Source organism: Corvus kubaryi, unplaced genomic scaffold, assembly GCF_017639235.1.
Source record: "Corvus kubaryi isolate FWS band 111438036 unplaced genomic scaffold, C.kubaryi_AGA036_p1.0 133, whole genome shotgun sequence".
NCBI classification, from domain to species: Eukaryota; Metazoa; Chordata; class Aves; order Passeriformes; family Corvidae; genus Corvus; species Corvus kubaryi.
This window is the reverse complement of record NW_024580667.1, coordinates 6,382,455-6,395,248: the sequence shown is the minus strand read 5'-3', so window position 1 is coordinate 6,395,248 and position 12,794 is coordinate 6,382,455. Positions and strand designations below refer to the sequence as shown.

Sequence of the window (12,794 nt, the reverse complement as noted above, 5' to 3'; positions counted from 1 at the left end):
GAGTAAAGCATCTGCTACACCACAATGAACAGATCATACAGTGGATGGTTAGGTCCTCATTCTGATAAAAAGAAATGCTGCCTGTCAAGCATAATAGAAATAATGGAAATACCTCAAAATAAAAGAGAGCCAAAACAAGATGAAAACTTAATTTCAGCAAGAGAACATATGTAATCTAATTTTCTCTGGAAAAAATGCAAAAGATTAATTTGAGTACAATAGTTTAAAGCACACAATGAAGCCCTGAACTCAAGAAAAATTTTATTTCAGTGATTAAATTATTTTACCCATCTAAACCACATATTTAAAAATCACCTTCTACATAGACAACTTTGCATGCTGTAATTGTAAACATGACAAAAAATTTCTAGTTCATTCTACTTATTAGGTCCAGCTAATCTACGTCCTGAAGTAGGATGAAGTACAGGAGGCTATTACTACCACATCACTAGCAGCTTTTGTCCTACAGTTGCTTTGCAAACTACAAGTGTCCCACAAAACCATGGATGAACTGGAAAGGCCAGGAATTAGTCTGAACAGTTTATATCCACGTTTTAATTCTGTTTCATCAGCAGAGCCTTTTTTTTTTTTCCCCTTTAAGCAATATGAAAGTATATCCTTCCAAACCCAAATTCTGTATGTAAAAATATTTATGTATAAATAAGGTATAATTTATTTGTATAATGTACTTATATGTATAAATGTATTTTGACACATGCATTAGCCTTATAACCATGACCCTGTACTTTCCCCTTATCCAGTAGCTTCACTCAGCTTAAAGCCTTTTTGGACAAGATCCACAATTCCTCCCACATGCTGCACTTGCAGGAATAGAGACACCACGTACAAGTCTCCCCTCACTGCGAGCTCCAGTTGTGATTCATCAGAGCCAAGTCTCCACTCCAGCAGCCGTGAAGGCATTCCTTTTATTTCTGAAGGGGATCCAACGCTTCGCAGCTGGGGTAGCAATGCCACACCAGCGTGCCCCTAGAGCTGGGATACATTCAGCAGAGCTGTCACTTACCTGCTCGCCCAGCAGTGCTCCGGGAATGCCGTGTCACCCCAGCCAGCAGCACGTGCCCTTGGGCACAGGGAACGCTCTGTGCCAGCCCCCGGGCATGTGAGCATCCCCTGGCATGTGAGCACCGCAGTGCTCAGCACAGCCCTGCTGGCAGATGAGGTTCCTCTCATCAGCAATCACCTCAGATTCACGGTACGCACTTTGTTATGCTGATACAGTTGTCAATACGTTTGTTTTCTCAGACACAGTGTCAACATCCCCTTGGCCATCATAGTGTGGAGGGCGACTTCGGCCAAACAGGCAGAGCATGTCCTGTGCTCTTCCCTGTGCACTGAGGAGCCCAGGGAACTCTCTCAGGTCTCTAGATGCTTGAGAAAGAAGGGAAGAACCACCCACTCAAATCATCCAGTTTGTAATACGCGCTAACAGTTCTGGTCACTTGCAGTTTATACATCAATGACGCTCGGGAAGGAAAGAGGGAGCAAAGAAGAGAAAAAAAAAAAAAAAGGAGAACCATCGCTATAAGTCAATTTAACTGCTTTTTTCACTGCTACACATTGTAGCTTTACCTTTTAATGGCATTAAAGTACAAAAAGAAAGCAAGCATATATTCTGGAAACTCAGTTAACACTGCTTAGTGCCAATTCCTAACAATTGCTTTGTTATGCTGTATATAAAGAACAAAATAGTAGTCTTCCAGTCAGAACTTCAAGACATGCAACTTAACAGAAGGCAGTGTGGGTAGGATCAAGCTCTTACTCTCAAACCCTAAGCCACGCCAAATCATTTTTCTAAGCAAAGTCATCAAGTTAAAACAGCAGCTTACTCCAGATCTGCATAATTTTGTGCTATAAGTTAAGAACAAATGAGGTCTTAAGCACTTCTCTGAAGGCTGCATATGAACTGAAGAAATTAGAGGGCTTTGTGCTGCTAATCATGACTACAGTTACTAAGTTCTGAAACAGTAATAAAATCTAAATCTTCATTAAATTTATGAGAAAGTAGTTATGGCACGCAGATTTCTTTTTATTGCATAAAACCACTCACTTTCTGCTTTGAGTTGCACTTACTTTTTTTTTTTTTCAACGTGTTCTTTCAACAAAGCAAGCATGCAAATGCATTTGAGACTTGATGGTGCTATTTAACTGTACAGACAGGAAAGACATTCTGAGAAACGGAAACCACATGTTCTTCAGCGAAATTAAATAACAAAGATAGGTTTTATTAAGCTCTGCAACATCCACTTCCCAAAGCATGGTCTCCATGTGTCCAACAAGCATGACATCAAGAACAATACATTAGAGATCCACACTTACTAGACTGGCATGCTTATTAACGGTTTGGAAAGTGACTGTAGCTTGTAACATTCACATCTGCAGTTGTTTTACACTGTGTCTTTGCTAATACTATTGCAACAGCTCTCTGGAGCAATCTTAGCTCAAGACCCGGATGATTCTGGTTTAACACCAGTATTTTAAGAATTACCAGTGCCCCTGCACAGGGGAAAAGGAGAAAGCTCAGTCTCAGTCTCGTACCAGAAAGAAAGAGGGTGGTCCTTCAGGTCTGAGGAAGGCCCAGTTTGGATAGCAAGCATTAAACTGAAGAGCCAGGCAGATACAAATGAATACCATTGTAGCCAGAAGAGACCATAAGATAAATGACTGATGTTTTACAACAGGCTCTTACATACTGAATCCAGTAACTTGCATTTGAATGAAGCTAACCTTACAAAAAAAGTACTAAATGCTGGACCAAACACCTCTAGATATGGAGAATCTATCCCCAGAGGTTAACTGTCTTCTCTGTGCAAGGTATCACATGTTTTAAATAAATTTGTTAGCTTTGACTTCTCCTTCCTTATTGCTCCCTCCCCTAGTAGGCATTCAGCATTCAGGATTTTCTGGCCATGAAAGTCAAAGTAATAAAGTTACTTCTGCAGCACCTCATAAAAGGCTTAAAACAAATTATTGGCTAAGGTCCATAGACATTCACCTTGAATTTCAGGTTTTGTGGATATTTTCCAACATATTTCTCATACTAGAATCAGCCATGCCATATACAAGAGTCAAAAATAAACTTTCCTACACCCATTTCCCTATGTCATCACATGACGAGGACATGATGAACAGAGCCCCTGCAGTGGCCACTAAATTCTTCCCTCTCTCTGGCAGCACAGCTCACATTCCTCACTCCTAAGCTCTGCATAAGTGTGAATCTTCTTCAAAGCTCAGGCAACTCAAGCCATTCTGTATGAGTGAAAAATGATGAATTAGTGTCTTGAAATTATCCCCAGAGAGATGCAACAAGGAAAACCCAATTTTGTTACAATTCCCTGATGGTAACTTCTGCAATACAACTGTTTTGTGTGTTTTAAACAATTTAGTAGGTATTTTACTGCCAGTGCTATTTTTTGTCTGTTGCAATATACTGCAAGAAATCACTTGATCAATAAAATTTGTACAGAAAAATATTTGACAGAGCCTTCTTTCCTGTAAATTGTGCTAACAAACTTTAAAATTTTGGCCTTACACAAAGTGAATCCTCATAACTTTCTTCAATTATTTTACTTAGAACTGGCAGCAGGATGCCCAAATTAATGCTATCTGCATCAGCCCTTCATCTCAATCAAATATTGGTGCTCTGAGCTTTTGAATATGACCTTAAATCTTCAAGCATGGAATATTTTTATACGGCAAATACAGCAACATATTCTACCCTATCTTTTCTCTGGTTGCATGGGAAGACAAGACCTACACCTGCCAAAGGTCAAACTTCCTATCCAGGAGCTGTCAAAAAGCAGCAGACCCCTGAAGCATGAAATTAATATAAACAAAGTGAAAAAACAAGTGGAATACAATCTTTTAAAGCTCCTCCAGTACCTGATGCCCTAAATCTCCACAAGCTTGCTACACTATCTTCATTTTCAGTCACCAAGATCTTCCTTACTGGATCCCAAAATCTTTTCTGCAGTTCTAGAAAGTGCCTCCTAAGAACAATTCAGTCTCCTCACCATCACTACAGAGTTAAGGTGTGTTTATGATTATGCTGTACCAGCATTTCACTCTTGAGAAGCTCTAAGACTTTCAACCCAATTTTTTTCAAGAATGCATGTCCAAATGGAGAGTCCTAACTACAGAAATGCCTTACCTAGGTCATAGGTTACAGAAAAACCCCAAGCCCGAAAGAACCCACCAGGAGGCTTGTAAACACCATCTCACCAAGTTGCTCTCAGTTTGCTTGCGCCAACAGTTGTGTTAATTTCTTGTTCATTACTGCTCCCCAAATCCATAGTCAGATTTTAATCAATGCATTTCAAAGTTGGATAATAACAACAAAAGATAAGCAGAGTAAGAGATAACTGCAGGGTGTACCACCAAAAAAAAAAGTATACCTGTGATGAATATTACCATGGAAATTGAATTTCCTTATCTCTCCAGGCTTATAAACATCTGGGGCAATTCTATGATTCTTAAACTGATTGTTTCTTATTCATCATAGACAATACACCAGGGAATTGTGTCCAATTAAGAAGCAAAAATGTTTGTTCTATGTCTACTGCTAACATCTAAATCCTAATACTACTTTATAGCAGGAAACTTGAAAAACATTTTAGAGCCATTTGAGATCTTACGCTTACCATGATACAAATAACATATTGTCACTGAAGTCAATCTGGAAACAGACCTTCCAAGTGAAACAGGGAGTATAAAGGATAATTAGGAAATGCATAGGTAACATTTCCTGTCTAGATTTTCAGAGAGCGTCTGTTCTCAATTATGAATTTTTAAAGTGGGAAATCAAACTGAACATTGAGAGTAATTACTAGCTATAGGAAAAAAAAATGTGGGAAGAAAGCACTCAGTTCAGAGTTGTAAGCATCTAGCAGTAAAGTTACTGCCTTCAACTTCACTTATGGAAATTACATGGACCTGAAGATATTTTCTTACAATCTTCAAGTTCTCTCATCTCCAATCAGCAACTGTGCAAATACTTCATTATACACAACAGGACAAGCCTTTAAGTGAAAGGGGCTTTTCTCTGTGTTGCCTCAGTCTGCGTTTTACATCCCCTAAACTGTAAGTGAGCTAAGTATGGAACAGGGAACATGTGCTGCTATAAGAGGTAACACAACCAGCCAAACCAGGAATGACATAGACACTTTTTTCTTTCACATTCTCATAGCGCAGAAACCCAGTTAAAAGACATGACACAGAAGCCAAAAGGTCTTTGGGAAAAAAAAAAAAAAAAAAATTAAACAGCCACCTAACTCTTCACCAGTTCCTACTCCTACATGGGTAATACCCATCCTTTTAAACACCAAATTGAAGAAGAAGCAATTATTATGAGACGAAGGAATAGGCTGGTAGCATTTGAGAGAACTTCAGGAACAGCATCACTGAGACTTCAGCGGGAAAGCACCAAATACTGCTGCAAGAGTGTCTTTACCAGAGTAAAAGCAACATTCACACAATTTATCACAGAAAACTTAAGTTCTACTTACTACCACCCAAACACTTAAAGATTAAGATTTCCATACCAGCCCTAATTATTCCATAATGCATGACAAGTGTTTTGTTGCTGTTTTTCACAAGTATAAGAGAGATCATTTTTTAAAAGTCATTTAACTGTCTAAGGACATCACTATTTTAAGGCTTGTTTAGTGGGCAAGCACATAGAACCTCGAGAAGAGTTAATTTAAATTGCAGCTCCACATGCACTCGCACTGCAAATGAGTAAATGCTGAATGGTCTATAAATATCTTTACTACCACGGATTTGGTTTCTTTCCAGGACTAAAAAAAAAAAAAAAAAAGGAGGGCTCAGGCACCTGAAACTTTATCCTCTGGGGGAGCCTTACAGCTGTTCCCATTTACAGCTTTAACGACCTGCCCGTCAACACAAGCGGCACAAGCACAGCCCAAGGTAGGGGACACCCCGGGGGGACCCGCACGGCAACAGGCGACACTCATTTGTTGGGACACGGACACGAGCGTCGCGCCCGTCACGCCGAGATGCGCGATTCGCCCAGCGAGCCGGTGGGAGAATCCCTTCTATGCCGCAGAACGAACGGAAAAGTTGGGCTACAAAAAAAAAAAAAAAAAAAAAAAAAAAAATTCGCAAAGCACTGCTAAATAAAACTCCCGAGCGCTGGATCGCGCTGCCCGCGCTGGGGCTGCGCTCGGCTGCGGAGGGACCCCCGCCCGCCCGGGCGGAGGGAGCGCGGAGCGGTACCTACCCGAGCGGCTGCGGATGACATCGCGGAACTCATCGGCGGCCGCTTCGCCCCCGGCAGCGGGGCCGAGGCGTCCCGGCTCAGCCATGCCCGAGGAGCTGCGGAAGGAGGCGGGGGAGCGCGGGCGGAGGGACCCGGGCCGGGCCAGGTGTGGAGTGACGCCGCCCGCCCTGAAATAGCGCCGGGGCGGTGGCTCCGGCCCCCGCCCCCGCGGCCGACGCAGAGGCGCAATTAGCGGGCGATGGCCCTCCCGGGACAGGCGCGGCCCCCGCGCACCGCCTGCGGCAGCGGGGGGGCGGACGGGACGGAGCCACCCTGTCCCTGGCAGCGGCGGGGTGCCAACTTTTCCGGGGGGTATCCACTCAGCCGCACGTCGCTGCGGCTCCGAGCAGCCCTCGCTGCCTCGGCAGAGGGGTCAGGGCAGCCGGTGTGCCCGGGCTGTGCCGCCGGAGCTGCCCGTGCTCCGCAGCCCCGCTGAGCCCGGAGAGCGCCCGTGCCTGCCCCGCGGGGTGCCAGCCCTGTCGCAGGGATCAAAGGACAAACGCGCTAGAGTTTGTCTTCTGCCTCCTCCTTTGTAGTTCATCCTCGGAGGAGCGAAGGTCCTGAATACCTCGTCCAGTGGCACTGCTCCAAAGCCACCCGCGGGGCAGCGTATTGGCACCTGCAGGCTGTCAAATCCCTCATCCCTTTTCAGGAAAACAGGACACAGGAAAACATTTCCTCTTGTGTTTAATACAGGAAAGGCGCATCTTTGTCCCGTCTCACTGCAGTCAAGGGACAAAACGCTTCCTGCTGGCATTGCTTGCTTGCAACCTTCCATTAAGTGTCAATTTGGATGGCTGCCTCCAGCCCACCATTATTCCCTTCCCCTCAATTTTCTCTCCGCACCAACTTTCAGGACTTGCCTTTTATGCTGTTTCCCTCGTCTCTCCAGGCCCCCAAGCAGATTGCATCACCTCATGGGGAAAGTAACCAGGCACAGGAAATAAATGTTCTTGGATGTGTTTAAACACCGGCTCTCCTTACAAGAGAAACCCAAGCTCTTAAAAACCGCGCCTTAAAATACAGACAAGCAGATAATGACCTGTTTTTGCCAGTTTATAGGACAACAATGTAGTGTACTTAATACAAATGTAGCCTAGCTGCTTCTCAGCTTTAACACCAATTCATAGATAATTCATAAACAGATACAGAGGGACAGGAAATTAAGGATAAGCTGTAGAAAGGTTGTATGCCTTCACTTGTACTTGCATAGATAAAGGACTTGCATCTCTTCATGTATTCCAGAGTATATCACAAGAAATGTACTCTTTTGAAGATAACAGAGTTAAACGGAATAAAACTAGGTAAGAAAACCAGGTCAGAGACAATAATAATTAGAGGAAAACTATTTACAGGCAGCAAGGCATGTGGTGGTATATTCTGAGGAAAGGGGCTTGTCCTCATGTGGAGCAGTGGGACACACAGTCCACACAGGGGGTATGTCATGGCTGGGTTCTGCCCTCCTGTTGTTCATAAAGAGTCTTAAGAGATTAAGTAGACATGGAGTTTTTTCATAATCTGATAATTCCAAAAGTATTTTTAAGGTTTGTTAGTGATGATCAGTGTTTATTACTTCAACAAAGTGAGTGGGAAAAGAATGAAGTATTGCCAGCCTTAGATAATAAAAAAGCATTACTCAGAAAACACATGAAATTGTCCTTGGATTATTCAGGGGAGAGATATCATATTTCTTTGTCCATATTCCCATTTTCAGTTCCCTCTGGTTGCCCCTGGTGTATGCCAAGTCTCGCAAACTTCCAGTGATGCAATTTTGGCTCCCACCACAGGGGTTCTTGCTAGACAACCTGTCTGAGATCAAATTGCAGGCTGGGTTATACCAGCTAGTGAGGAGAGCCTGTAGTTTCTCCTCCAGTATTACTATTCTGTTTAGTACCCTGTTACCGCCCACTGCCAAGTTTTTCCCGAGCTAACAACTAGATTCTCCCAGTCCCACAGCAATCCAGACATTCGGTAATTTGTGTCTGTCTCCCTCTGTCTTGGTTTGTCGGCCTCTGCCTCTCCTTTTTAAGCTGACTTGGTTTTTGCATTCTGGTGCTTTGGGAAGGTGGCAGTTCCTGCACACCTTCTCCTCCCCCATAACATGCACAGCATTGCAGAATTTCAAATGGGATTCATGCACTTCTCAACAGCTGATCCAGAGCCTCCCATACAGTGCCTCCTCTGTTCTGTCTTGTGACCCATGTGAGGAGACAGTGTAGCTGTTTCCCTCTTCTTATTCGGGCTCCTCTTCTGTCTGTTCCTGAGGCCAAAATGGAGGGAAGATAATTTACCTCATTTTGTCCAAGTTATGATCACTGTTCTTCTAACAGCAATGTAGAAGGAAGGCAATGAGGACAGAGACAAAAATTTCATGACTGACACTTGTCACTCCAGACTGCCTCTATCAGTAGCCAAAATCCCATTACTGTGTTTTGACAAGAGAAAGAACGCTATCTTAACTAAATGCTGAATCTGTTCTACTTTGTTTTAGAGACCCAGCAAGACTGTATGCTTAACATCAGTGCTAGAAGTCTTAACAGATTTGATTGACTTTATGAGCAGGCATAGTTCCTTAGTGTTCAGGACCTCATGTTTTGGGGCTAAGTAAAAAAATCTTCATCCCAGTTCTGCAAACACTACCTGTTACACCTATATATATATATCTACACACATGTGTGTGTGTGTTTGCAGCACTGCTGTTGGTTTAGTCCAGAGAGTCTCCAGCAAGAATTCCCTGCTTTCGCTGCATTACAATTACTATCATTCTGCTTTTGGGTCTTGCTTCCTGACAAACAGGAATCTTGTTTGAGACAGATCTGGTCTCCAGGAAGCTAATCTAATCACAAAACTTACTGAAGTATTTAAACTCCTGAAGTCCAAATCAAGGTCAGACTCTAGAGCAACATATATTACATTCTTTCTATAAAATTATTCCATCATGTTAATCAGGGGAAAAAAAGTTTTATATACCTCTTTCCCAGAAGAATTATTCTATTCATGAAGAGGGTTTTCTACCAAGGCCCCTAAATGTCACAGTAAATAACTTCATCACTCAACGACCAAATAGTGAAGAGATTGATTTGAAATACTCTCTAATCACACAGAATCATAGAATCTCTGCATCTAAAATTCTCCCTGATTTCAGCAACAGTACATGTGTGTTTTAAGCTCAGATGCAGAGGAAAACTCTTAGAAGATCACACTGGTGCCTGTAGCACTGCAAAACCTGCATTCAACACACTCTGTGAATGTTGAAGTATGTCACTTCTTTAAACATCAGTGGAAACTACCATTCCCAAAACTTAGTAACGTACTGTGTGCTTAAGAGAAGAAAAAAAACACAAAACAAGCAACAAGAGGAATTGGCTGGTTTTGATAGTGAATGTTTGACAAGTAACTTTTAAAGTCATTCTCTGGGATGCATATGTGTCTGTGCATATGTGTGTATATATATATGTAGAATGTACATTGTTACCTAAGGATGAAGAGAGTGTGGTCAGGATCAATGATGGCAACTGAACTGAACAAGAACTGGCAACTCTTGGTCAATTCTTGTCCCAGAAAGCAAGTTTCACTCAGTTTATAGTCACCCATGGAAAATCTTATACTGTGTTTTTAATGTATGCTACTGGAATTATTTGGTTAGATTTTGTCAAAAGCTGAGGTTGGTTAATTAAAATACTAGGGAGGCCTTCAGTTAGAAATTACATTTTAATATGAACAATATATTTTAATGGGATAAGTGACAATTATTAAAAGACCATTTCAGCAAATTATTGACTTAATAATAGACTCTCAAACACGATCAGAGTCTGAGTTTGGAAGTTCTGGGTGATAGATTATCTATCCTTAAAGGCATCTGTATGCTTTGATTCCACTTAAATATACTGATCTATTTTTAGATTCATGTTTAAAGGCAGACTTGTTGCTAGTCATGTTGAGGCAGCTGCTTACCGTCAACTACAAGCTGAAACAAGCATCTGCTTGTTCAAAATTAGACTTTATCCACAATTTTCATTAATTTAAATGAAATAGGACCAAATAGATTTTATGGGAAGACATCCCAACTTTCAGACCTTGGCAAGAAAGGTCTAAAACTTTAGGAGAAAATTTAACATTCTGGATTAAAATCTTTTTTAAGTCCTACAAAACCATGCATGCTTTTTCCAGGTCATGTTACATTCTGGCTCTGCCATTTGTGATGCATCAGAACTATTTCTACAGCTTGAGTAAGCCAGGTAAGGGAGCTGTTTGTAAAAGTCTACCAAAACACTGTCCCCCCTGAAAAAAATAGTTATTTAATCTAACCGCAGTGAATGACCTACCCTATATTAAAACCAGTTTTTTGGCTATGTAGGATTTTGATTCTCATATTATCTTTTAATTATTCTATAAATCAAAATGAATAAACAGTCAGAAAAGTACATAAAAGCCTTCCTTATGATAATTTATGTTTTAAAATGATGGCTTTGAAGCAAAAAGGAGGTATGGCTGTGCTACAGACTTCATTTGCCCTAACTAATTTATGGCAACTCCCTCAGCGAACAAGAATCACATGGTGTAAATGGAAAATGAGCCTCTATTGGTATTGAAAATAAAGAGGTAATTTATTTCCATCTTTAGAAGTGCTATTCAAAACTGCATATAGGCTTTTGTCACAGTTGATTAAAAAGCTTGGGTTTCATCTTAGAATTAGTTTTATAATCTATTCAAGCAAAACTGAAAGTCAGCACTCTAAATACACTGAAAAACCTGAAAGCTTATTTGCTGATAAGTACTTACTAAATTAGTGACCTGCTTACCTCCTGGGAACACAAATACACGTGAATGGTGCAAAATCTTGTCATGGGTTTCCTCATGAAAATGTGCTTGTGATGGATCATGTTATGCCTTTTTTTCGCTGCTACGATGTTTGCAAAATTGAAGATTTATTAGAAAGCTTTACGTATAAAGCAGTGCTGTGAAATGTTTAGTTTTGATTTTTGATGTACTTAATTCTGCAGAAAAATGTATGTTGAATCTTTAATAAAAAGGCCTTTAAGTAACTGAAACTAAATAAAAATAAATGCCAAAAGGAATTATTTATTGGACAATGATGTATCCTGTATTAAAGCCCTTCTATTAAAAAGTTACGAAATAACCTCTCAGTTACAGAACTCAAACATTTACAAAGGCAATCAGCAATGTCTCATGCATAGACTTAAGCACTCTGTGAAGTAATACCTAATTACATTTTCATAGCTATCATAGGCATCTTTTGGCTTATACTGTCATGTGCAGTAAATGCTTAAATGTTTTGGTCCCTATACTCAAAGAAATTTTGGCATCTAGTTCTCATTTCTAATTTATAAAAATTAGGGACCATTAGGGACCTTTTCCCAAAGCCAGAGTATTTGAAATTTTGTCTCTTGGAAGAGTATTTGAGATTTTGTCTGTGTTGGAAACTTGTGAAGAAAACTAGATTGTCACAATAATCTGGATCCAACGCTGCTGTGCCTACAAGTTCAATGAAACAGTTTATTTAATTTTTTTTAAAGTATTCTTCACCAAATCTTTATGCTATTTCTATTAGTATTATAGTCCATTACAAATAATCTAGTATAAATATATCTACACTTGGACAAAACTGCTCATCACATCCAAGGAACATTCAATTCATGAATGAAGTGGTTTAGTTCCAGAGAGACCTCGTCATTACCCAAAATAAAATGTCTTCAAACTCAAGGAAAGTTTTCTTCTCCCATATTCTCTTCTTCTCAACATCATTGTAGTTGTTGTTTAAAACAGCAAGCAGTACTTCTATTTTATTTTTATGTTCTATTTTATTTTCTCCTTTTTTTTGGTCTGTTTGTTGTATAGCAGGTTTGCACTTCCTGTAATAAATATTCCTGATTCTCCTAGAAGTTTCTGACAGAAGTCTTATATATTAGTGTGAGCTGTATTTGATCTAACTTTAAACGTGTCCTTCATGGTTGTTTGGGCACATCTGCTGAGGATACCATTTAGAGAGGAAAAGTTAAAGAATAGATCACTATGTATGTGGCATACACATGATTATGTGCATAGGTTATGGTTTTTTCTTTATGCCTAGAAGAATGTTTTTTCTTCAGTCAAAAAAATACAAGAGCAGTTTCACTCTCCATTCTCCTAGTCTTGCATAGGTATAAGTTTACTCTAATTTTAAGAACGTGAGTAGAGGTAGAAAAAATACACAGATAATAGTCCTGTAAATGACCTAATAATAAAGTTTGACAACAAATACTTGAACAGCAATAAAATTACAAAGTCTTGCTCTGGGTTTCATACACCTGAAGCAGAAAATTCAAAGGCATTCATCAAAACGACCCAGCATAGTTTTAAGTAGAGAACCAGTTACTAAATGAATTGGAAAAAGGGTGCCAAAAAAAAAAAAAAAAGCCAGTGATCAAGTACTTCTGCTTCACCTTGCTGGTAAAATAGCAGTTTACTTTTATAACCACTATTGCCTAAGAAAGAAATT

The 12,794-nt window shown here is 40.4% G+C and overlaps 1 protein-coding gene across 1 annotated transcript in view; it reads right to left on the bottom strand.

The window, feature by feature from the left end:
- DMD (dystrophin) overlaps positions 1–6,406 on the bottom strand; it is a 1,181,561-nt gene extending 1,175,155 nt beyond the window's left edge. The window contains exon 1 of the mRNA XM_042035506.1: positions 6,257–6,406. Coding sequence (XP_041891440.1) covers positions 6,257–6,341 — 85 coding nt within the window. The 5' untranslated portion in view covers positions 6,342–6,406. The remainder of the gene's footprint in view (positions 1–6,256) is intronic.
- Between the last annotated feature and the right edge of the window lie 6,388 nt (positions 6,407–12,794).